Source organism: Myotis yumanensis, unplaced genomic scaffold (genome assembly GCF_028538775.1).
Source record: "Myotis yumanensis isolate MYYU_CA2020_CCGP unplaced genomic scaffold, mMyoYum1.0.hap1 SCAF_10, whole genome shotgun sequence".
Taxonomy (NCBI): domain Eukaryota; kingdom Metazoa; phylum Chordata; class Mammalia; order Chiroptera; family Vespertilionidae; genus Myotis; species Myotis yumanensis.
In genome coordinates this window covers 39,111,532-39,137,899 of record NW_027223761.1, presented here as the reverse complement: position 1 = coordinate 39,137,899, position 26,368 = coordinate 39,111,532, and the positions used below count along the sequence as shown (strand labels likewise).

General features: G+C 40.3%; 2 protein-coding genes and 1 pseudogene across 2 annotated transcripts; 1 reads left to right on the top strand and 2 right to left on the bottom strand.

Annotated features, from left to right (window-relative positions):
• The first annotated feature begins 1,426 nt into the window (after nt 1–1,426).
• On the top strand, nt 1,427–2,383 carry LOC139018064 (olfactory receptor 2AG1). The gene has a single exon (XM_070426705.1). It carries the CDS (start codon nt 1,433–1,435, stop codon nt 2,381–2,383), a length of 951 nt encoding a protein of 316 aa, XP_070282806.1. The 5' UTR covers nt 1,427–1,432.
• Nucleotides 2,384–12,860: 10,477 nt separating this feature from the next.
• On the bottom strand, nt 12,861–13,784 carry LOC139018063 (olfactory receptor 2D3-like). The gene has a single exon (XM_070426704.1). The coding sequence runs from the start codon at nt 13,782–13,784 to the stop codon at nt 12,861–12,863; it is 924 nt and encodes a 307-aa protein (XP_070282805.1).
• Nucleotides 13,785–24,051: 10,267 nt separating this feature from the next.
• On the bottom strand, nt 24,052–25,934 carry LOC139018381 (olfactory receptor 2D3-like; annotated as a pseudogene).
• Nucleotides 25,935–26,368: the final 434 nt, after the last annotated feature.

The following is a 26,368-nucleotide window of genomic DNA, read 5'->3' as shown; positions in this document are numbered from 1 at the left end:
AGACCTGCTGAGGAACAGAAGGCACAGAAAGGCCTGATACCGACATTGGTCAGACTCCTCAGACTCTTCACTCAACTTGGCAAAAATGAAACCAATTGGATGCTTTCCTATTTCTATAGGAACATTCCTGACCTTAAAACAACAATAGGGCCGTCCGCATGGTCAGCCAGCTGGGTTTCTCACAGCCTGAGGTAAGAGTAATGATTCTTTTCTCAGGAAAGTGTGCAGCCTCCAGTTATGTTGTTGCAAAACAAAGCCCAAGAACTAAGCTATTCTGTCTTTCATTTTCTCTAGTGCTTTGGGCTCTATAGTCCTTTCCAATACCCTCTATTCTTGGTGCTCTAACCAGGAAGTGGAATCAATGACAATGATGAGTCTGTGCTATATGCCAGGCTTGGGTATCTTTTTCCTGACAAAGTATCAGTCAGTACCTGTCTTTAGATCCCATGGTCTTTGCTTGCCTCTGATAAGGTATACTTGCACCTATCTGATAACACATGCCTCCAGAGGTCCATCTAAGTGCAGATGATATGCCTTTCATATGCTCAAATACTTTTTACCATTAAAATCTTGTGGACTCAGATGAGGCCAATAAAAACAAGTAAATGTCAAAATACATATATACTCTCTTGTTGCCTAGACCTTTCACCAGTTTTTCCAACATAAACACTCTGATCTTCCTTGGCAGGGCCTCATCTGTTATCATATTTCTGAGTTCTCCCAGGTCACATTTTATCATGACTTGTTTTTAAAAAGCACCTATGTTTGCATTGATCCTAAAGGATTAACTCTAAAAGCAGTAGAAACTCAAACACACCATCTCCTAGTCTGGGATAGTCTTAAAGTCTTCTCTCTCAGTCAGGTGACTAAAGTGGACACACATTAGCTCTTCCAGTGAGGTTTGTACCTACAGCCTTGAGTGATGAAAACAAATGGACATAAATTATATGCAAACAAGAAGTGAAAGTGCTTTATTTAAACCTATTGTTGTACCTGTTCTAGAATTTCATATTCACAGCAGGTCTAGGCAGAACACTAACTGGGTATTTAAATCATTAATCTGACATTATAAGATAGGTCCAAGGATAATCAAGAGCATGGAGGGACAGAATATAGCTTTCTATTAAGAGGGAGATGATTTAATCTTTCTGGAAGGATATATGTTCATGTTTGATGACTGAATAATATATTTATGTAGTGATCTCTTAACGTTTGGCTATTGCTGTGATACCTATTAGATGGTTCTTTATCAAAATACAATGAAAAGAGTCAGAAACTGAGAGATTAAGCGGTAAAGTCAGTTACCAGTGAATCTCATTGGATTCATGTTGGCCATCTAAGGGGCCTTTGATATTACAAAACTAAGGAATCATTCTAGCAAAATTTCTCCAAGAATCTATTTGGTTCCAGGAAACTGAAGAAACAGCACAGAATGGAGCACTGGAACTCCACCCTGGGAAGTGGCTTCATATTGATGGGGATTCTGAAGGACAGTGAGTCTCCTGAGCTGCTCTGTGCCACAATCACAATTCTGTACATGTTGGCTCTGACCAGCAATGGCCTGCTGCTCCTGGTCATCACAATGGACACCCGGCTCCACGTGCCCATGTACCTCCTGCTTGGGCAGCTCTCACTCATGGACCTCCTCTTCACATCTGTTGTCACTCCCAAGGCCCTAGTGGATTTCCTTCTCAGTGAAAACACCATCTCCTTTGGGGGCTGTGCCCTTCAGATGTTTCTGGCACTGACTCTGGGTGGTGCAGAGGACCTCCTACTGGCCTTCATGGCCTATGACAGGTATGTGGCCATTTGTCATCCTCTCAACTACATGGTCCTCATGAGTACAAGGGTCTGCTGGCTCATGGTGGCCACATCCTGGATTCTTGCATCCCTGAGTGCCTTTGTATATACCATGTACACCATGCACTATCCCTTCTGCAAAGCCCGGATGATCAGGCACCTGCTTTGTGAGATCCCACCTCTGCTGAAGTTGGCCTGTGCAGATACCTCCAGATATGAGCTCATGGTGTATGTGATGGGTGTGACCTTCCTGATGCCCCCTCTTGTTGCTATCCTTGTCTCCTACACACTAATCCTATTTACTGTGCTCCACATGCCCTCAAATGAGGGGAGGCAGAAAGCCCTAGTCACCTGTTCTTCTCATCTGACTGTGGTCGGGATGTTCTATGGAGCTGCCACATTCATGTACATCCTGCCCAGTTCTCTGCACAGCCCCAAGCAGGACAACATCATCTCTGTTTTCTACACAATTGTCACTCCAGCCCTGAACCCCCTCATCTACAGCCTGAGGAATAAGGAGGTCATGGGGGCCTTGAGAAGGGTCATGGGGAAATACATGCTGAGGACACACCCCACCTTCTAGGGAGGGATCATGGCTTGATTCTGAAATTTATTCGTCATCAAACTCAGATTTCTGAGTGAGTCAGATAGTCACGATAGAAACACCACAGTGCAGAGTAGAACTTGACCTGTCAACTGCTCTTTTTTGGGGGGTGGGGGGGGTGGGTAAGAGATCAATCGAAGGACTTGTATGCATGCACATAAGCATAACCAATGGACATAAGACACTGGGGGGTAGGGGAGGCCAGGGGAATGTCAAGGGGGGGAAAAAAGGAGACATATGTAATACTCTTTGTAATACTTTAAGCAATAAAACAAAATTAAAAAAAAATAAATCTGCTTTCCATGAGGCTACTTAGAGGGTATGAGACACACCTTGTTAAAAATGTACTTGGTATTTTCCCAGGTAACTACTGCATTTAAAAGATCTAGGGGCCTTTGCCAACTGGGACGTGACATCTAACCTTGGGAGTCCAAACAGACCAACATTAGCCCCAAAGAAAAGAAAGTTTCAAATGGAGGCCTAAGTAAGACTCAGACATCAGGGGAGGGAACATTAAGATTTATGCAAATTTTAGATTAACTGACCCTGTTAAAGATCATGTAGGCAGCCTCGTTTAATGCCCAAACTAGTAGTAGTTTGCATGTATTTGCTTCACGTTCACTCCCTTTTCCAAACATCAGCTATTATGGAAACTTCCCCACCTGTGCACTCCAACAGGTGATTTTTGTTTGTCTTTTTGTTTGTTTTGGCATGGAGATATTTTTATATTGCTCTAAATCCAAATATTACTGAAATGAATAAAATAAAAAGTTAAGGCAGCTCATCAGCAAGGTCCAAGGTAAATAACTATGCTTTAACACAGACACAAAACAAAACTGCTTTTCCATTTTCTTAAGGTTGTCTTGAAATCTCCCTACAATTGCAAAGGGCTCATATGCTTAATGTGCGTGGATGTGTCTGTGTGTTTGTTCTGAAAAACAAGGGGTCAACATAATGAATTTATATTCATTTCCTAGTAGCTTAAGTATGCCTGCTACTACAATTTGTTTATAGGTTTGAAAACATTTAAACAAAAGTTGTGAGTTGTTTTGAAGCTTCAAAATAACATGGCTCATGTGAGTGGCAGAATTTTTTAGAATACTGCATTTTTTTTGCAAATTTGCTAACATTTTCTTTTTTTCAATAATAAAACATTAGTCTATCTTTAACACTAAAAGTTCTTTTTCAAATATTCATAGCATTAAGAATACTAGAAGTAGGCAAAAGCCAACTGAAATCTTCTTACAGAGAGATAATCTCTACACATATTTAGATGCATTTCCTTCCCTTTTTAATGCAGGCATGCATTTTACCGAGTTGCTTTGTGCGTGTAAAATATTTTTTCGCTTATTAATATCTAGTGATTTTCCCCTCTGCATTATATGGTGGCAGCATAGAGCAGTGACAAAGAACCCGGGGTCAGAGGTCAGAGTACCCGGCTTTGAATTCAGTACACCCCACACTTACTTATACAGCCGACCCCCACCCCTTATCTGCAGTTTGGCTTTCTGCGGTTTCAATTACCCAGGGTTAATCATGGCCTGAAAATATTTAAACGGAAAATCCCAGGAATAATTCATAAGTTTTAAACGGCACCCCATTGTGAGGAGCATGATGAAATCTCGCGCTGACCTTCCCAGGTCGAGAACCACGCCTTCTCCAGCCTCTCTTCGCGGCACTGGCTCCGCCAACTATTCACTGAGTAGCCCTCTAGGTGGTCAGATCGACCTCCTGATACCGCGATGCTGGTGTTCAAGTAATCCTCATTTTATTCGATATGGCCCCAAAGCACAAGAGTAGCGATGCTGGCAGTTTGGATATGCTGAAGAGAAGCTGTAAAATGCTTCCTCTAAGCGAGAAGGTGGAAGTTCTCCAGGTAAGCAATATTATCCTCTCTCATCATCACAGGAAGCAGGGTGAGTACAGTACAATATGTTTTGAAAGAGAGACCACATTCACATAACTTTGATTACAGGTCATTGTTCTCTTTCATTATTAGTTGTTGTTGTGAATCTCTGACTGCGCCTAATTCATAGAGTTTGGTATTATCCACAGTTTCAGATACCCTCTGGGGGTCGTATCCCCTGAGAATAAGGGGGGGCCACTGAAAATAATTTTGAGCAAGTTAAGCTCTCTGAACCTTAGTCTGCACATTTAATACTGTAATTTGGCAGTAATAGTAAGGCCCACTTCATAGTTATTGTGAGGATTAAATAAATTCGTAGACATAAATGCAAGGCATTTTAGAACCTGGTGCCCTGGCTGAGTGGCTCGTTGATTGGAACAGGGTCCTGTGCACCAAAAGGTTTCAGGTTTGATTCCTGGTCAGGGCATGTATCTACATTGTGCTTCGATCCCTGGTCAGGGCCCATCCAGGAGGCAACTTATTAATGTTGCTCTCTTAGACCTTTCCCTCCCCCCCCCCCCCCACCTCCCCCCCCCCCCCCCCCCCCCCCCCCCCCCCCGCTTTCCTCTCTCTCTCTCTCAAATCAATAAAAACATATCCTGGGGTGAGGATAGAAAAAAATAGAACAGCACATGGCATATAATGAGTATTTAATAAACCTTAACTCCTACATGAATAAATAGCCTTGAAAACACTTTCATGTGTTAACAAAATATTACATCATATGGATGCTTTGTAATAGAATTACCTATTTCATCACTATTGTAAATTTAATAGTGATGGTGTGTGTGTATGTGTATGTATAAAAACAATGTTAATCTCTTAGGTGTATAAGTAATATTTTCCCCTTAGAATAAATTTTTGAGTAGAATTATTAAAATCAAGGTCAAATCTATGTAATATTCTTAGTATAAAAAGATATAGATTTTTTAAAATGTTAAACATTTTGCATTTTTACCAGCAATATGTAAGTGTACTTTAACCCACCACACCTTTCCCATGTTAAATTTAACAAGTAAATAGTCTTTACTATTTTATTAGGTTTAACATTTAAATCTATTGTTTTATTTTGCACAATTCATTTCTTTAGAATATTTCTTATTGAGTTGTTGTTCTTTACAGATTAAGGATACCAACACTTTGTTATATTTATGGTAAAAATTTTTTTTCAACTTTATTTGTTATTTGACATTTTAGTATCTCCATGATAAGGATTTTTGGACAGAGAAGTATTAAAAATATTTGTGTTGTGAAATCTACCCACCTTATCTTGTTTTCTTTCAGCGATTTTACTGTTAGGATGTAATTTTCTATTCTACCTTTTGATGGCAATTTATATATTTTATTTTTCTTAATCATTTTACAATTTGCATTTAACTTTTATAATAAATTTATCTTGATATGGTGAGTTTTTAACTTTGTTGTCAAAGTTGCCTTTTCTATTGATATTTTAAAATAATCCTTCCCTTTTCTGTTAACTTCTTCTATTTCTTTCATCACATGTTATGTTCTCATAAACATAGTATTAAGCTACATTTCTTGGCTATTCAGTTCTAGCTCCATTCTCTTTACTCTTTCTGAAGATATTTGATTCTATTATCTGCTTCATAAAAGCTCATAGGTAATTTGATTGTGAATATATTTAACAACAATAAATTAATGTGTAATATGGGCTTTTTTTTTCTTCAATATTCAGCCATGCCTTCCAGAACACAGCGTACTACTGCACTTCTTGAACCCAGTCTCAGTTCCTTTCTTAAAGTGACTATTTTACACCTTTGGTCTCCGCTGATGACCTTACTCCATACTTCACTTGGAATAGAAAGGAAGTTTCTATTCCTATGGGGTGAGAAGGGGAAGGAAGGGAAATAAGAAAGGGCAGCCTCCTACCTTCACCTCTTCAAATCTTCCCTCTATATGCTGCACATTCATGCCCTGCTTTCCCCCTTCACAACTGTCCATCAAAGGCTGATCCTCCACTAGTGATGTAATTGACAAATATGCCTTTATGTATGTTGAAATTTAGTATATATTAGAGCAGCATTTGAAATTAGTGGAGAAAATGACTAGCCATGGTATTAGAACAAATAGTTAAATGTTTAGGGGGAAATGTATTATACTACCTCACGTATGTAAATTCTCCTAAAATAAATTCCAGATATTTTAACCATCTAATGGTTAAAAACAAAGTCCTAATGTCAGACTCCCCACTCCAGATTCATGTCCCTCTTGTTTCCCTGTATTTATGTGGGGCCATATGATTGAGTTTTAATAAATGGCATGTGAGCAGATGTGATGTTTGTCGATCCAACTAGAATTTATGTAAATGAAACAAACTTCTACCTGTTGAGCCACTAGATTTGAGAGTTATCTGTGAGAGCAGGGGTCGGCAAACATGTCCCTGGGGCTATGCTTTTTTTTTTTTTAACAAATGAAGTTTTGTTGGAACACATTTATTTTTGTATTGTCTGACTATTTCCCCACTACAGTGATAGAGTTGAGTAGTTGTGATGGAGACAGTATGGCCACAAAGCCAAAAGTATTTATTATCTGACCCTTTAAAGAAAAAGTTTGCTGATCCCTATATTATAGCAACTAGCATTACCTTATATAAAGGAAAACTAGAACTATAAATAGAAAACAACATAGGAGACTATATATTATGGTCGGGGTGAGGAAAGCCTCTCTTAGTAAAAAAACAAAACAAACAAACAAAAACACAAAAAACCCTTTAGGTCAGTGGTTCTCAACCTTGGCTGCACATTAGAATCACCTGGGAATCTTTTTAAAATCCTGATTTCTGGGCCTTACCTTCCGGAGATTCTGTTTCTTTGTTACTAATGTTGTGGCCTCACCCCATGACAAAGAAACAATTTCCGGAGGATGAGGCCCAGGAATCAGGATTTTAAAAAGATTCCCAGGTTATTCTAATGTGCAGCCAAGGTTGAGAACCACTGCTTTAGGTAGTCCTCCCTGCTTAGTCTCTGCCTTGCTGCCTATTAACCCCAGCACACATTTACCTGGTTAGCTCTATCACCTTTTGGTTTTCAACTTAGAAGTCACTTCCTTAGGAATGCATTCTGTATGCTTTCTAAAAAAAGTCTCTGTCATTCCGTTATTCTGCTGTAATAATCTTTGCAAAGGTAAAAAAAAAAAAAAGACACAAAAAAAGAGACTGACTTGAGAAGTTCTATAGTCCTTTATCAATACGTAAAACGCTGAGACATTTGAAAAATCTTTCCTGGAAGGCTTCTCCTTTCACCACTCTGACACATCTTTATTCAATTCTCCTCTGCTTCTCTGATTCTTAGGGCTCCAACCCTGATTGGCTACACTTCATCCGCCTCGAAATACTTGCAACTCCAAGGTCCTGGCATAGATTCTTTCCCACTATCTTTCTCCAACATCACATCTCATCCAGGATTGCACTTCAGAATTACACTAGAATATTTTTACAAAACATAGGTACTGCCTCCATCTTTGCCACCCTTATGCTTGGCAATAGGACCAGGCACTTGCATTTTAGTAGAATTCTTTCAAGATTGCAATGCATGCACTTAGTTTCCTGGATAAAAATTTTGGCACACTTTGCTGCACCGGCACGGCCAAGGGTGAACCCGAGTGGGTGTGATGAAAGGATTAGAAAAGACAGACAAAAGAATGAAAAGCGGGTCTCGGTGGGACTCTGCTTCTGAGAGACAGCGACCACGCCCACAAGCCGTGTCTTTATTTTATAGCAGATTCCACGAGGCAAAGTAAGGGCGTGATCACGTTGTTTACAACATTCCCGTGGGTTTCAGTCCCACTCCACTACATGCACCTGAACTCTATCACTCAGGCACGTGGGGCCACGTGTTCGGATCACAGGCTCAAGCTTATAACTATAGCTCTTGGCTGTAATTGTGCTGGGAGGGCTCTGCCATCCAAGCTGGGACTTGCACGTGGCAATGAGAGGACAGTGTCCTCTCAGTAGTCCAAGGCTTGAACCTGTCCAAAACGCTGTGGCCGCGCCCCACAGCACGCACACATTCTTAGGTTTGTCGAACTCCACTTGCAGTAAATTTCTAAAAAATTTCTCCAGTCAATGTCTCTCTTCTAAACTGTAGGTTTTTTCATTTATTCAAAATGATATTTCTTGAGCTATAACAGTGGCTGGCACTATCCTACAAGTGGTAATACAGAAGTCAACAAAGGAGTCAGTCTTTATTGCCATGGAATTATAGTCTAGTGGAGGAGTCAGACATTAAGCAAGTAATTACATAATTATTTTACATAAAAGCCATTCCATTGCCTAAAAAGCAGTATAACACATTTAATGTGCTTAAGAATCATCTGGGTCTTGTTACAAATTTAGGTTCCTGAGATCAACTGCCCTACCCCATCTTATCTTGAGAAATACTTTCAACAAAGCCATCCAAGAATCATTTCGAGTCATGATGTGCAAAACTATGGTCTACATCATAAATGCTTTACTACAGCACAAAACAGTGTCTCATCCCTCCTTTTCTGAAAATTTTCTATCACTGTCATATAAATTCATCAATCTTCAGCATTTTCAGGATTATATGCTGAGCCAATTTGTTAGAATTAAATTCAAAGCATTTCTCAATTTAGACTCTGACTTACTTTTCAGCTTTATTTTTTAAATTTTTAATCATTTTTTATTTTTCAATTACAGTTAACATACATTATGTTACAGTTACTATACATCATATTAGTTTCAGGTGTACAACCCATTGATTAGACATTTATATGCCTTATGAAATGATCACCCCAATAAGCCTAGTGCCTACCTGACATGATACATAGTAATTACAATATTAATGACTATATTCCCTATACTGTACTTTACATCCCCATAACTATTCTGTAACTACCAAATTGGATTTCTTAATCCCTTCACCTTTTTCACCCATCCTCCTAATTCCCCTCCTATCTGGCAAGTACCAAAATGTCTCTATCTATGAGTCTTTTTCTGTTCTGCTTGTTTGTTTATTCTGTTTTTTAGATTCCACATATGGCATTTGTGGAATGTCAGTCTTTCCCTTCCTGACATTTCACTCAGCATAAAACCTTCTAAGTTTATCATGTTGTTGCAGATAGCAAGATTTCATTCTTTTTTATGGCTAAGTCATATTCCATTGTATATATGTGCCACTTCTTCTTTATCCATTCACCTATTGACACTTAGGTTGCTTCCATATCCTGGCTATTGTAAATAATATTGCAATGAACATATGAATGCATATGTGCTTTCATTTTAGTGTTTTGGCTTTCTTTAGATAAATACTCAGAGGTGAAATTGCTGGGTTCTTTTTTGTCTCTTGTTATAACCTTTGTTTTAAAGTCTATTTTGTCTGGTATAGGTATTGCTACCCTAGTGTTTTTTGCTTGTTTCCATTTTCATGAAATGTTTTATTTCCATTCCTTTACTTTCAGCCTGTGTCTCTTTCAATCTGAAGAGAGTCTCTTGGAGACAGCATATGTAAAGGTCTTGTTTTGTTATCCATTCAGCCACTGTATGTCTTTTGATCAGAAAATTTAATCCATTTGCATTTAAAGCAATTGTTAATAGATATGTATTTATTGCCATTTTATTTTATCATTTTTCTTGTAATTAAAGAAGACCATTTAATATTTTTTGTAATACTGGTTTGATGATGATAAACCCCTTTAGCTTTTTCTTGTCTGAGAAGCTCTTTATATGCCCTTCTATTCTAAATGATAACTTTGCTGGCTAGAGTAATCTTGGTTATAGGTCATTGTTTTCATCATTTATTTTTTGCCAGTCCTTCTGGCCTGCAAAGTTTCTGTTGAGAAATTAGCTGACAGTCTTATGGGAGCTCTCTTGTAGGTAACTAACTGCTTTTCTCTTGCTGCTTTTAAAATTCTCTCTTTGTCTTTAACCTTTGGCATTATAATTATGATGTGTCTGGTGTAGGCTTCTTTGGGTTCATCTTGTTTGTGTCTCTGCACTTCCTGGACTTGTATATCTATCTCCTTGACCAGGTTAGGGAAATTTTTGTCATTATTTTTTCAAATAGGTTTTAAATTCCTTGTTCTCTCTCTTCTCCTTCTGCTATCCCCATGATGTGAATGTTGGTACATTTCATGCTGTAATAGAGGCTCCTTACATTAGCCTCATTTTTTTTTAATTCTTTTTTCTTTTGGTGTTCTAATTGAGTGTTTTCTGCTACCTTATTTTCCAAATTGCTGATCTGATCCTCTGTTAATCTACTCTATTGTTGATTCCCTGTAATGTATTCTTCATTTCATTTATTTATTTATTACTGTTTTTTTCTTGTTTTCTAGTTCTGTTTCTATGTTTTCTAGCCCTTTGTTGAAGTACGTACTAAGTTCATCTATTCTTCCCCTAAGTTCATTTAGCATCCTTATAACCAGTGTTTTGAACTCTGCATCTGATGATTACTTGTCTCCATTTTATTTATTTTTTCTAGAGTTTTGATCTGTTCTTTCATTTGGGACATGTTTTCTTTTTTGGCTCCTCAGTTTGGCAGCCTCCTTGTATTTGTTTCTATATATTAGGTAGAGCTTCTATGTCTCCCAGTCTTGGTAGAGTGGCCTTATGTAGTAGGTGTCCTGTAGGGCTCAGTCACTTCAGCTGGGTGCTCCAGGTGCACCCCCACCCCCCACCAGTATGGGCTGCATGCATTCTCCTATAGTATTTGAGCCCTAAATGTTGTTGGTACATCAATGGGATGGATTTTATCCGCAGGTCAATCAGCTGAGAGACAACTGTGAAGGATCTGCTGTACAGGGGCCAACCCCACAGAACAGGACTTACTTTAGCAGGGCTCTGGTGCCCACCATGTCTACCCCTTGAGTGTGTTGCTTGTGGAGGTGCTTCAGCAATAGGGGCACTGGCTTTGATACCTCCCAGGAGGTGCAGGCCAACGTCAGCCACCACTTGTGCCCTGCTTGGGGACACCCAGCATGAGCTACAGAGCAACTTCTACTTATGCTGGGCTTAGAGGTACCCAGGAGAGGCCAAACTGTGAACCAAGGCCAGCTGCTACTAGTGTTGATCCTGGAGCCACTTAGCAAGAAGTATGGGGTACACGAAGGCCTGATGCTGCTTGTTAGAGAGATTTTAGGAAAGTCCAAAGCATGAGCTAAGACAGGCTGTTTGTATGGAAAAGCCACTGGAAACAGCTTGGGTGGGCCTGCAAGTTGAGTGGGGGGTGGGGGGGAGGGTCTCAGTCCAAGGGAGGGGCAAACAGTTTTAACCAGGTTGATGGAGACTCAGATATGGCACCCAACTGTACGTATAGGTTTGGTCTCAGCAAATGAACAATGGCTTCTACCAGCACTTCTCTCTGGGAGAAAGTTGCTCCCTCTAGCCTTTGCTCTCTGATGCCACACAATTCAGTTCCTTTCTGTATGACCTTGACATCTTTTGAGCTGCTGCCCCAGTGCTGGAGCTTAGAGAGCATGAGTCTGTGAGGGCTTTTAAGTGGAGCACCTGGGACTCTGGCAGCATTTTGTCTCACTCAGCCAAAATCTCTGCTGGTATTTGCAGCCAGAAGTTATGAATACTTCTCATGCAGGGGCTGGAAACCTGGGATGGAGGCCTGGTGTGGGGCTGGGACCATTTGCTTATCAGGGTGCATCTAGACCACTGATATAACCCTCCCAGTTTTTAGCTACTACACATGGGTATTTGACCAGCCTAGTCTGCAACTCTGCCCTTCCTACTAATCTCCACGTGGCTCCTTCTTTATTTTTTAGTTATAAGACTTCATGCAGTTCTCAATGATGATTGTTTTGTACTTTAGTTGTAATTTAATTTTTATGTGGTTGTGGGAGGATGTGAGCACCACATTTACTTATGCTGCCATCTTGACTGGACCCTTTTCCACTTGTATTTCACAATTTTCCTAATGTTATGCATACTCTTAAAACAATTATACCATTTGTTATTCCTTAAATGTGTTCTCTTTTAAATTTCATAAATTTTTAAATTTCTGAAATATAATACCATGTTAGAAATATAATACCATGAAGACTTTTTAATTCATGTTTCCAGTTTCTAGAAATATACCTGGGATATATAATAAGCATTCAAAATAGGTTTAATGAGTTCATGCAAGAATGAAGGAAATGACTCCATTTGCCAGAAATGCATTATTGTATTTGTGATAGTTTTATTTATTTATTTGGTTCTTTGTTTTTTTATATATATAGTTGTATGTCTACTTGTTTTAATTTGCTTATTAGCTTAGATGGGCTTGGAGAGTAGTGACTGTTTGCTTATCTGCATTTTATTTCTTTCCTTCCTTCCATTCTTCCTTCTTTCCTTTCTTTTTACTTCCTTTCCCTCCTTTTTTTTTCCTTTTTATATTTCTTTCCTATATCTATCAAGACACCTTGTTTTGAATAGGTAATTTGTTGAATTTATCTGAGAAGAGATAGGAGAAGAAAGAAAAAAGGGGAGGGATGGAATGAAATGGGACAAGTTCACCACAAAATCACTTTTCTCTATATTTCTAAAATTGTTAGCAGAACCAGAGATCCCCACCTTCAAAAACACTATTTTGCAGTCACTTTCCTGAGAGCCCCTTTGACATCCTTGTTCCTCAGACTGTAAATGATGGGGTTCAGCATGGGTGTCACTGCAGAATAGAAGACAGAGATCATTTTATCCCTTTCATTCATTATCTTGGAGTTTGGCCTCATGTAGGCAAATATTGCTGAGCCATAGAAGAGGACAACAACAGTGAGGTGGGAGCCACAGGTAGAGAAAGCCTTGAGCCTCCCCTCCCCAGACTGCATCTGGATCACGGTGGAGATAATATTCCAGTAGGAGACAAGGATCAGGGAGACAGGAGCTAAGAGGATGACCACACCCATTGCAAAGATGGCCATTTCTGTGCTGTAGGTATCTGCTGAAGCCAGCTTCAGGAGTGCAGGAGGTTCACAAAAAAAATGGTTAATGATATTGTTCCCTCGGTAGGGCAGACGCAATGTGAATGTGGTGTCCACCAGGGACACAAATGCTCCACTGGCCCAGGACCCTGTAGCCAGCTGGACACATACCCAATGTGTCATGATGGTGGAGTAGTGCAGGGGCTTGCATACAGCCACATACCGGTCATAGGACATCACTGCCAGCAGAGCACACTCTGTACACCCAACCAGAAGCAAAACAGCTATTTGTGTTGAGCACCCAACAAAGGAAATGGTTTTCCTCTTTACCAGGAAGTGGACTAGCACCTGCGGGACTGTAGTAGTGGAAAAACAGAGATCAGCAAAAGACAGGTTTCTGAGGAAAAAATACATGGGCGTGTGGAGTCTGGCGTCCATGTGAGTGAGCACAATGATGAGCAGGTTTCCCAGCACAGTCAGCAGGTAGATGATCAGAAAAAGGAAGAAGAGCAGGACTTGTGTCTGTGGATCCTGTGAAAGGCCCAGGAAGATAAATTCAGTCACATAGGTTTGGTTTTCTTCTCCCATGAATATTTATATTACTGTTTATAGGAAGCACCAAGAAAAGAAACATATCAGTTATTTTTTAAAAAATCTGAGTAACTTAGATGTTTTATAAACAGTATGTAAAACTAGGCTATTGATCTTCATTCTTAACAGCTTCCATATGTCAGGAGACAGAGTTCTCTTTTTGCTCAGTAGTTCTGACAGTTGAAAGATATTTTTGATTTTCTCTCTTCCTGAATTTTTTATTAGCACCAGAGGGGCATAAATGAGCCTGCATATGCTATAGGACCAAACCTTGGCTGGGCTACACATAGTCCTGAGAAGACTATATCCTGTTCACAGTGCATCCTTCCTTTAATGTAGATTTGAGAATCAAACAAATTGATATTGCTTTAAGCCAGTTAGATTTTTATGCAGTAAACTGTCTGATAGCACTTATGAAGGCTGATTTTTTTTCATCATATTTACAAAATAATCCCAAGGAAACACTCTGAGCAAGGAATGGGAATTTAAAGGAAGATATAGTAGTCTATAATCTCAGTCCTTAACCAAATTCTTCTGTCGTTTGTTTTCAATGTGAAGAGGGTGCTGAGGAACATCAATAAAAACAGTTGCTTCATTGGTCATTGCATTTAGTAGCATCTTTTAAATATGCCCTCATCTGTTCTTCACACTTGTATAAGGCCCTTGGCAATAATAGTACTAAATATCATGTATTGGGCACTTTTCTGGTGCCAATAATTATTAATATTTATTTTACATTCTTTACTTTTTATTTGACATCCTCTTTAAGTTCATATGAGGTAGTTATTATTATTCACAGTATACAGATGATGAAACAAAGACTTGGAGAAATTTTCAAACTGGTTCCTCTAAGCCAGCGGTTCTCAACCTATGGGTCGCGACCCCTTTGATGGTTGAACGACCCTTTCACAGGGGTCGCCTAAGACCATCCTGCATATCAGATATTTACATTAGGATTCATAACAGTAGCAACATTACAGTTATGAAGTAGCAACGGAAATAATTTTATGGTTGGGTCACAACATGAGGAACTGTATTTAAAGGGCCAGAAGGTTGAGAACCACTGCTCTAAGCCTTCCTCACTTGTTCTGCATCCTGCAATTCTTTTTCTTCCTTATTCAGTAACTGGTTGTAGAGGAGGTTAAACTTTCACCTAATTCTCTATGCTTATTCCCCACACTCACGCCTTGAAGACAAACCCACAGCTGTTCTCAATTTTAATGGTTTTCGAGCTAGTCTGCTATGACAGAGCTCTCTGTAGGCAGAAAAATAACAGTCAGGCATATTTTAACAGATATTTTAAAACTTTTTTGAGGGGTCTTGCCCATGACAATAGAAAAAAGAAACAAATATTAAGAAAGCTGATAAAGGTTATTTGAAGACAATCTGATTGTATATCTTTTTAAAAGTTAAAGAGCCAATTTCAAGCCTTTGGCAACTGATAAGAAATATGATCTGGTGCAAGATGAAGTAATTGACAAATAAAAAATAAGATTTCTATTCAGTGGAAACCACTGTAAACAAAATTAAAAAATAAAATAAATCTGAGAAAATATTTAACAGAAAAAAATTTTATTACTAACATATTAAAGACCTCTTAAAATCAATAATGAAAGACATAGAACACATTCCAAAAAGTGGGCAAAGGATTTAAGTATCCAATTCACAAAAAATAAGTAAAACTGAATAATAAACATGAAACAAAAACATGCATATTAAAACAACAACTGAGATTTATTTGCCTTTTAGGTAAAACTTAAAATGCTGTTCCACCCCAGTTTGATGACTTAGCAAGTTTGGTGACAGGTTAGTAAGTGAAAAGCTAACCATCAGACTCTATGTGTGGTTTGTTACTTTAATCTTTTACATGGAGTGTGAATGGGTGTGTATTTATGTGTACCTGTGTATTTGGAGTGTGTGTGTGTATTTCCAGAGACATTTCTCCTGCAGTGAGAGTCCACTGAGCATGGACTGCCTCATTTGTAAGGAGAGAGCATACATTGCTCACTGATTGGAACTCTGCAGCTAAACTGAAGGGCTTGGAACCTGGTTTCTAATTAATGGGTTACCAACAGCAAATTACTTAGCTTTTCTGTGGCTAGCTTTCCTCATCTGTAAAATGGTGACATAAGTAATACATATCCTGTAGTGTTTATCTAGAGATTAAATAAAATGTAAACCACTTAAAGAATTTAGGACAGTAAAGGCTAGCTCATAATATTATATAATATTTCATATAATAATGAGATCATGATCTAGAAGTAACTGCAAGATTGGGAAAATAGTTGTTACAGACAAAGCATGGTAACACATGGCGGCTGTGTTTGACTGAGGAAAATGCTTATTCTCACTATTTTTAACCTTTGCATTCTTTTGCTCTTTCTTCATTCTTGGGTACTAGCACTGTGTTGCTAGCAAAATTCAATGCAAAGACCAAATATCATAGGGAATACAGTGTCTTTTAAATATGGGATTAAATATTTGTCTCCCTGGACTGAATTGCTTCTTCAGGTAGTAAATCGTATATCACTTATCTCTATTATCTGTATAGCAATATACATAGAAGGGGTTTCAGAGTGAGTTGAATAAATAGACTCATGCCAACACTTCACACCAACACATTCACTCTCTCAAGAGAAATGTAAGTGAGAAAAGGGTACTATGTTGGCTGTTGAGATATGAATTCTGATCTGAGGTTGGAAGGATCTTGGTTTAGAAAATCCCAGGATTTAGACTTTGTAGGTGCTCTCACTTCTGGGAGCATGCTCATACCTTTCACCTCCCTTCACCTTCTCCTTCCACCTCCCTGCCCCAGACACCTTACCATTAGCTTCCTCATTCCCAATCTCCAAGGGCCCTTCCTTTACTTCTATAGCTTGTTTCCTAAGCCCATTTCTTCTGGGAATTACTTTTCTACCTCTGTGATTTACCAAATAAGTGATCTCTTACAAACAAACAAACAAAAAATCCCAGGATTGATCACCACGTTAAAGAGAGTGAATGATCTGACTATCAGTGGCATCCGAATGAAGAAGGGTAAGTTCAGTGTGACGGGGGACAGACACCAGGATCTGGGTATGCCTGCACACACAGGTTAGAATGCTCACACGGCCTTGTGTGGCCATCCAGGGATGTCTGACCACAAGAAGATCCTGTCTGTGAACCCCGGGGTAGAAAGTTCAGGTTTTATCCATCCTGCCTATTCTCCCTGTCCAAACCCAAGTGACTAAAAGGAATGAGGAAGAAATCCCTGGATGGAGAGCATTGAGACAGCAAGAGGCAGAAGAGAATCTGGCAGGTTAGTTTTTAGTGCAAAAGAAGAGGCAGTAAGTGTCCACAGTCCTTGCAGGCACTCTCCTATCCCTGATCAATAGCTCAATCCTCCCCAGAGAAGCTGTGGAACAGGATTCATGAGGCTGTTACTCAGAAGCAGCAAAAAAGAACACATATTCGCCCGAACCGGTTTGGCTCAGTGGATAGAGTGTCGGCCTCCGGACTGAAGGGTCCCTGGTTCGATTCCGGTCAGGGGCATGTGCCTTGGTTTCGGGCACATCCCCAGTGGGGGGGCATGTGCAGGAGGCAGCTGATTGATGTTTCTCTCTCATCAATGTTTCTAACCCTCTATCCCTCTCACCTTCCTCTCTGTAAAAAAATGAATAAAATATATTTTTTTTTAAAAAAAGAAAAGAACACATATTCTCTGCAGAAAACAAATGGAAAAGAGAGGGGCAGGAAAATGTAAGACAAAGCCTACTCCAAATGAACAGAATCAAGATTTCAGACTCTCTCAAAAGATTAATTCCCCCTAATCATCCTACCCACTCACCTGGCAGACTGGCAGGAGACAAACACAGGACAATGGGGTCAGTGATGAAGAGATAAGTTAATGGATGAAGGAAGGTGTGGTTTCTGCAGTTTGCTTATTCATATCCTAATTGGCAGACTCTACTGCTGTTTACCAAATATACTGACATCATCTGGGCTGAGTCTTATTCTATCCCAAGCCAAAGAGCTCCATTTTATTAAAATCCCCAAGGAACCAGGCTGGAGGATTTTCCTAGAAAGAAGTCTTTAGACCTGAGGTCCTAAGAGCCATTGTTAACAGGGCATCCCCTGGAGCAATCAGCGCTATTAACTTTTTCTAAACCTTTCTACAATGAGAGATACCCTGGGGCCTTTTTTTATTTCTATCACAAACTAAAATACCTGAATGTTATCTGATGCTTCTATTTCTCAAATCATTCTAAGGACTTCTGGAGTCTCTAAGTACTTTGTCAGAATTTTTTAAAATAATGTTTCAATAATGATGCTAACACAAAAGGCAGCTGACATCAGTATATTCTGCATTGTCTGGATGAAGCCAGGGGATTTCAAAACTCTTGTCTGCAATTGTATTCAAAATGCTTTAATTACTAATGGGGAAAATTCTTGATTTTCCCACCAAACTCCCCCCTTTTTGAGTCTTTCCCATTATCCACAGAATTGCTCAGGTCAAAGACATAGCAGGAATATTTCATTTCTCTCTTTTTTCATCTTGTACATGCTGTCTATCTACCCACATGTCTTACCATCTTCTCTGCTTCCCACTTCTACACCCAGTTAAGATGGTCATCTCTCCCCTGGGCTACTGCCCAGTCCTTCTGATTGCTTTTCTTGCTTCCAGGCTTTTTTACCTACTATCCATTCTCCACACAAGGACTCAAAGTGACTTTTTAAAAGTATAATATCAGGATGGCTTTCTATTGAACATAAAATAGAACCAATCACCTCTTTAGGATTTCCAAGGCTACAGCCTTAGGTTGAATTGTATCATCCAAAAATATATGTCCACTTGGAACCTCAGAATGTGACCTTATTTGGAATAAAGGTCTGTGAAGATGTAATTAAGGGAAATCTCAAGACAAGTTCATCCTGGAAGAGGGTGGACCCTAAACCCAGTGACAGATGTCCTTTTAAGATGAGGGGGAGACACAGGAACAGAGGAAAGAGGACACTGTGAAGAAAGATGTGGAGACTGGACTTGTGCTGCCTTTAAGCCATGGAATACAAGAACTGGAAGGTACGAGGAAGGCTTAGGGAGCACAGTCTACAGACATCTTGATGTTAGACTTTTGGCCTCTAGAACTATGAATTTCTGTTGTTTTGAGCCACAGAGTTTGTGATAATTTATTATGGCAGCCCTAGGAAATGGATGCAAAGATCCCACTTTGGCTTTTGGCTGTTTCTGTAATCTCATTCATTGCCACTCTCCCAGTCACTCATTAGCTTCTAATCACTCTGACCTTTCTCTGTCCTGATCTCAAAAAGCTCATTCTAATCCAAGCCATTTAGACTCTGCTCTCTCTGCCTGGACCCTCTTCCCCCAAATCTCTTCTTGGTTGATTCTTTCTTTTCAACTTTCTTGTCACAGCACAAACATTAATTTCTCCTTTAATTGAAATGTCAACTTCTCAGAAAGGCCTTTCCTGGCCACCTGCTTAAAATGGCAACCCACCCTTCCTTGCTTTTATTTTTCTCATAGCACTTATTACTATCAGATATATTATGTGATTTATTATCACCTTCTTCTAAAATGTAAGTCTATGGGGATAGGAATTTTGAACTTCTTTCATTGCAATATATATTCAGCATCTAGAAGAGTTCTCAGTCAATATTTAGTTAATAAATGAACTCAAATTGTGCTATTGAAATCAATGTCCTATGAGTAGATCTAATACAAAGTAACAGTAATAAAACCTGTGGCATAAAAAAAGAAAATTTATTTCCTTTGAAAACTGAAAACTATTTGCTTTAGAAAACAAGGTAGTTCCCAGAATGTGGTGACTTCAGTAGCTTGTTAGTTTCTCTATTGATGTAATTCATGCCTCTGCTGCATAGTCATTAATATAGTGTGGCATCCAGTCAGAGACTGGTGTTTTCATTTACAAATATCTGTCAGTATCTGTGTTTTCTTACTCTGGTGACTCCACCATTTTCCTGTTGAGGTCAGTTATATTGTTTTTATATAAATCAAAGGTCATTCCAGTTATGTGATATGACTTCCCTGTTACTTAATGGCAAGCAAAGAGGAAGTGGAAAGGTGAGCTTCTGTTTGAATAGTCATGATGAGGCAGGATAGTTAGATGTTAGGAAATTTTTTGACTAGTGGGAAAGGGGAAAACAGATGGTTAGACAAATAGGGCCAAACAATTCAAGCAATCTACAGCCAGCTAGTGAATCACTAGGCCTTATCTTCCCTAACCAAGGACACCAGAGAGCAAATGGTTTACATCTCTCCTCCTTAAATCACCCTAGTCAAGGAGATAGACAACAGAGACCCAATTAGTGTCATTAGTGCCAGCCAAACTGAAGGATGGATGAAGTCAGAGAGATAAGTAACAACAACAAAACAATTGGAACAAAACAAATCCAAGGTCGAGGCAAAGCTTTCCAGAAAATGACCTTTGTTCCTTTATGTGCTAATTTTGGTACATCAACATATTAAAAAACACACCTGGAAAGCTGATGGATATTCTGCTGAAACCCTCCCCTGAGATCTCCTCTAAGATTTCCACCTGCAAAGGAAATTAAAAAAAAAAAAAAGCTTCAAGACAAAAACAAAACAAACAAAAAATAAACAGCACAGCCACCTCAGCAGAAAGCTCACCTGTGAACTTTCTCCTACATTCTAAGTGTCCCCAAGAGACTTGCAACCAGGGGAGCCATAGGCCTCAGCAGCTTGTTCCTGGCTAACCTCCTGAACCTGTATCCAAGGCCCCTTTTCTCTGACTTTTCAATGAGTTAACCACAGCCCCACCCTGGCTCACTCCTGTCACTATGACTTTTACTTCTCAGTGAGCTAACCACAGCCCTGCCTTAGCTCACTTAATATAGGGTGTCCCAAAATTCACGCAAGATTTGAAATTGAATTGAATTGCAAATCTTGCATGAATTTTGGGACACCCTATATTTGTAGAAAGCCAAAGCAGCCCTGCCTAGGTTCTCTCCTGTTGCTTTTTCCATCCTTAGCCCTTCCTTGTTTCATTGTCCCCAGCTTTAATAAACGTCTATTCAAAATCACTTGGATGGCTGTTGTGAAGCAGCATGTCTAAAAGAAGTTGCTGTTATTTATAATATAGCTTCTCAAAGAAGCTTTAGTGCATGACCAGTTTTTTTTTTCTTGTATAGATGCATGCTAGTCCACATGATTTGAAAACAATACACATCACATGTACATAGTGAATCTAGTTTTGCCCACAGTTATTCTCCCATGCAGAATCATTCTATACATGATGCATGCAATTCGGCAAGGATATCATCATAGAATTAATAGCATTAGCTCCTCAGAACAGGCCATAGACATTGAAGCTGCAGCAGCCAGAAGTCAACATGGCAATCCTGACTTTCCTCGGGGCCTTCTCATTTTCTCTGACTCATGCCTTCACCCACAATCTGTCTGCAGAAGCCTTAAGAGAAGGTCATGAAGTAAGAGTAGAATTTCAAGTTGAGATGGTTCCCAGGAAAAAATAAATTGCTCCCATACTCTTTTCACTTTGGGGAAGGAGGGTTTGACTATGGTAAACATCACTATCTTTATATGACAGAATCCCTACAAAAACCTCCATGGCAGATGAGGTGAGACAAGTCAGGGGATATATGTAATGAAGCACAAAATAATGGAACATGTTTTTGTCATTGGACTTCTGCTAGGAAAAATGAAGAATGGGCAGAAATGGGCAAGACAGTGATGGTCCCAGTTATGCTTTTCATGCTTACAGGCCCTGCAACCAGGAATTGGAATTCGTAGTATTTCTAAACACCAATAAAATATTGGGTTAGTTTCACTTAATACCTGGAGTTCAACTTTTAGTTGAGGGTTGGGGAGGGGCAGTATACATGCTGAATGTTGGTGAAAAGCTACAGGTAGGTCACTGGTGGTGCTTCTACTGTAACAAAGGGTTATATCGGTAATTAGAAAAGAACAAAGGGGCCATTTCACCCCACAGAACAATACCCAACTTCTGGGGTTACTTCTCATATCTCAGCCATTCTCTTTCACTTCCCCGAAAAGAGAACTTAATGGGTACTGGCAAAAGCAAGCCTGCAGAAGAGGGGAGAACATGTCTGAGGGGAAACAGCTATGTCACAGGAGTTTCTGTCCTGAAAGTTCTGATGTAGGCAGGTTGTTTCTCAATTCTAGTTTCCTCAAACCTGCAATTGTCCTTGGAGGGAAGCATTGTGTGATATATGAAAGATGTTCGCTGGAATCCCACACATTATTGTCTATGCCAACAGCTCCCCCATGTGTGCCTGAATTGGCAACAGCAGTATTTTGTGACTCTACAGAATAAAAAATAAGATTCCATATCAGAGCTTCAAGGTATCATTGATATTTTCTCACAGGAAATGAAGCATCTAGCATATTGACATCAGTTAGAATTCCAAGATCTGTGGATAGCTAGAGATGATATTGACATAGGATGAGTTTGGTAAGCAGATGTGGAGTTTAGAACGCAAAGGTAATGTCTTTGGGTGAAAATTGATTAGTGAATATATAACATAATGTAAATGAAGACTGTTAAATATTTTAAAATATTTATATGTTATTCAAATATAAATTACTAGAGGCCCGGTGCACAAAAATTTGTGTACTCGGGGCGAGGGGTCCCTGAGCCCGGCCTGTGCCCTCTCGCAGTCTGGGACCCCTCGGGGGATGACCACTTGCTGGCTTAGGCCTGCTCCCTGGGGGATTGGGCCTAAGATGGCAATCAGACATCCCTCTGGCAGCCCGGCAGCCCTTGGGGAATGCCCACTTGCCAGCGGGGAGCAAACCTTAGCACTGCTGAGGAGGCAGGAGGGGCTCCCACCAACACTGCTGTACTGGCAGCCATCAGCCTGGCTTGTGGCTGAGCAGAGCTCCCTGCTTCAGAGAGCATTGACCACCAAGGGGCAGCTCCTGCATTGAGCGTCTGCCCCCTGGTGGTCAGTGTGTGTCATAGTGACCAGTCATTCCCAGTCTTTCTGCTGTTAGGGTCACTTTGCATATTACCCTTTTACTTTATAGGATAGAGGCCTGGTGCACTGGTGGGGGCCAGCTGGTTTGCCCTGAAGAGTGTCCAAGATCAGGGTGGGGGTCCCGCTTGGGTGCCTGGCCAGCCAGGATGACGGGCTGATGACTGTTTGCAGCTGGTCACACCCCCTTCAGGGTGGGGGTCCCCACTGGGGTGCCTGGCCAGTCTGGGTGAGGGCCTGAGGGCCGTTTTCAGGCTGGCGAGTGACTGAAGCTCCCAGCCTCTCCTTTTTTTCTTTTTTCTGGGATTTATTTACCTTCTATAACTGTCACTGGAGCTGAGAGCCAGCTCCGGCTCTGAGGCCGAAGCTGGCTGAAAGCAGGTATCTGGAGCTTGTTTAGCTTCTATAATTGCAACTTGTTGCTTAGAGTGTAGCTTATAGCCGGCCGAGGCAGGCGGGGAACCTTGGCTTCCTCCATCACTGGAGCAAGCAAGCCTCCTGTTCGCTTCAGCTGCCTGGTTGCTGGCCGCCATCTTTGTTGGCAGTTAATTTGCATATCCTGCTGATTAGCCAATGGGAAGCGTAGCGGAGATATGGTTAATTACCATGTTTGTCTATTATTAGATAAGATATCAAAAAACTTTTTTTTTTTTTGAGGTAGGCAAGCTACAACTATAGAGAAGAAGCTTGAGAAAAGTACAATAATCAAACTTAAAAACATCTTAGATGTACCAGGGTACATCATGACCCCTATCAATGTATCACTTAGAAATAGTTCAGAGAGAACATTGTTAAAGATGTCAAACCACTTTGGAAAGTCTTCCTCTCCACAATTCTCTATCAATGTAAATATCACTAGAGGCCTGGTACATGAAATTTGTGCACTCACTGGGGGGGTGGGGGGGGGGGGCTCAGCCTGGATTGCAAGAGGGTGCAGGCCAGGCCAAGGGACCCCACTGGTGCACGATCGGGGTTGGGGAGGAACCGCGGGAGGGCTCCAGGGCGTGTCCGGCCCATCTCACTCAGTCCCAATTGGCCGGGCCCCAGCAGCAAGTTAACCTACCGGTGGGAGCGTCTGCTCCCTGGTGGTCAGTGCACATCATGGCGACTGGTCGACTGTCTGCCCCCTGTTGGTCAGTGCACTTCATAGTGAGCAGTTGAGCCGCCTTAACATACCATTGGCATATTACACTTTGGTTGAACGGCTGACAGGACAACTTAGCATATTAGGCTTTATTTTATAGGATTGTCTCTGAGAGGCTCTATCTTCCAACTAGTTTTTTAAATGCTTGTTCCTGTTTCTCAGGCTGTAAATAAATGGATCCATAATGGATGTTATGACTGAATAAAACATGGCAATAAAACATGGAGGGATGCAGACCACTGTATCCCTCCATTAATTTTCTTGGAATTTGGATGCATGTAGGTAAATGTGGTCAAGCCATAGGAAAAGTAAACAAGGAAATGAGAGCCACAGGTAGAAAAGGCCTTGAGCCTTCCCTCACCTGACTGTATCTGAATCACAGCGGAGATAATATTCTGGTAGAAGATAAGGATAAGGGAGAAGGGACCTAGAAGGATCACAACACCCATTGCAAAGAGGGCCATCTCAGGTTAGTAGGTTTCTACTGAAGCCAACTTCAAGACTGCAGGAGGTTCACAAAAATAATGATTAATTACATTATGTTCCCAGTATGTGAGACATAAAGTAAATGCTGTGTCTACTAGAGACACAAATGAGCCACTGGCCTAAGATCTTATGACCAGCTGGAGAAAAACCCTCTGGCTCATGAGGGTGGAATAGTGAAGAGGCTGCAGACATCCACATAATGGTCATAGGCCACCACTACTAGGAGGGAACTCTCTGTCTCTCCAGCTGTTAGGAAAGAAATCATCTGAATTGAGCACCCAGCAAAGGAAATGTTCTTTCTCATTACCAGCAAATAGAATAGCATTTGGGGGACAATTATTGTAGAGAAACAAAGAGTTAAATTATAGGTTTTTCTAAGGAAAAAGTACATTGGGGCATGAAATTGAGAATCAAGGTGCATTAGCACTGTGATGAGAAGATTTACAAACACACAGTCAGCAGGTAGACAACATGAAATACCACACACAGCACGATCTGGGTCTGCTGATCTGAAGACCTTGGTCTTCTGTGCCCATTGATGTTTATTCCTGTCTACACCTCAGCATAAATGCAGCAATTAAACATTGATAATGGAGCACCCAATCCTGAAAGTGACGGTCTTCTTGGAAGTACAAATGAATTTGCTTGAAAAAAATTCTTGTAAACATTTAAGATACTTGAATGTCAAAAATTTTCATTCTTATGTTCCTACTGAAGCTATCTTACATTTTGTATGGATTTGAAAAAATATAGAGTTCTCCTGGATGGTTTTTCCTCCCATTTTTCTAGTTTACTTTTCAATCATAGGCAGCACCACCCACTGTGGAAATAGGGAGGGCTGCTTTACTGAGACCAAATGCAGCCCTAATAGCTGCCTGCATAAAGTGACTTATCTGTCATAACATTGTTCGAGCTCATTCATGCTACAGAATATCAGTAGGAAATCAGTCTCTGGTCCAATGCTGTGAAACCAGGCAGGAAATATCATTCAAAGTCTTTACATTGCTGTATATCAGGAACAAGTGAGGAATAGTATGGCTCGATCCAAGCTAATAAGGAAGGAGATTAGAAGGAGTGGGGAAGGTAGCAGGGTCATGGGAAAATGCCTGATATCCCTGAGAAAAATTGAGGGACTAGTCCTAGAACTTCCCATTAAAACAAAGATGTCAGAACAGACATGAAGGGAAAATTTTACCTGAAGATAGTTGAAGGTGTATATGAGTGTCAAGTTGACAAGGGACGGACTGTGATGGTCAGGTTTGTGGGTGTGTTTGTTTTTTTAAATCTTTATTGTTGAAAGTATTATATATGTTCCCCTTTTCCCCCCATTGACCCCCTCCAGCCCACCCCTATGCCCCCCACCCCAGCCCAGGCCTTCACCACCCTATTGTCTGTGTGCATGGGTTATGCATATATGCAAACAAGTTCCTTCGTTGATTACCTTCCACCCACCCTCCCCCCACCTTCCCTCTGAGATTCCGCACTCTGTTCCATGATTCCATGTCTCTGGATCTACTCCGTTCCATGGTGGTCAGTTATGTGTCAACTTGACTAGGCTTTAGCCTTAGTTTTTCAATGAAACACTAACCTAGGTATTGCTGTGAAGGTATATTGTCAACATGATAAAAGTCCATAATAAATTGACTTTAAGTATTGGAGATTATTCTAGATAATCCAGAGGAGGCTGATTCTATCATTTGCAACATTCTGTCATCTGAACAGCAGAACTGAGATTCCTTCAGAAAGGAGAAATTCCACTGGTGGGAAACAGCTTTAGTTCATGCCTGAGAGTTCTAGGCTACCCTTCCCGAAATTCAGAATTGAGCCCTATGAATTTTAGATTTACCTTGCCAACCCCCACAATTGTATAAGCCAGTTCCATGTAATAAATCTCTCTCTCTCTCTCTCTCTCTCTCTCTCTCTATATATATATATATATATATATATATATATTCAACAG

Coding starts and splice junctions, on each gene's coding strand:
- LOC139018064 (XM_070426705.1), top strand. CDS start 1,433: ATGGAGCACTGGAACTCCACCCTGGGAAGTGGCTTCATATTGATGGGG.
- LOC139018063 (XM_070426704.1), bottom strand. CDS start 13,784: ATGGGAGAAGAAAACCAAACCTATGTGACTGAATTTATCTTCCTGGGC.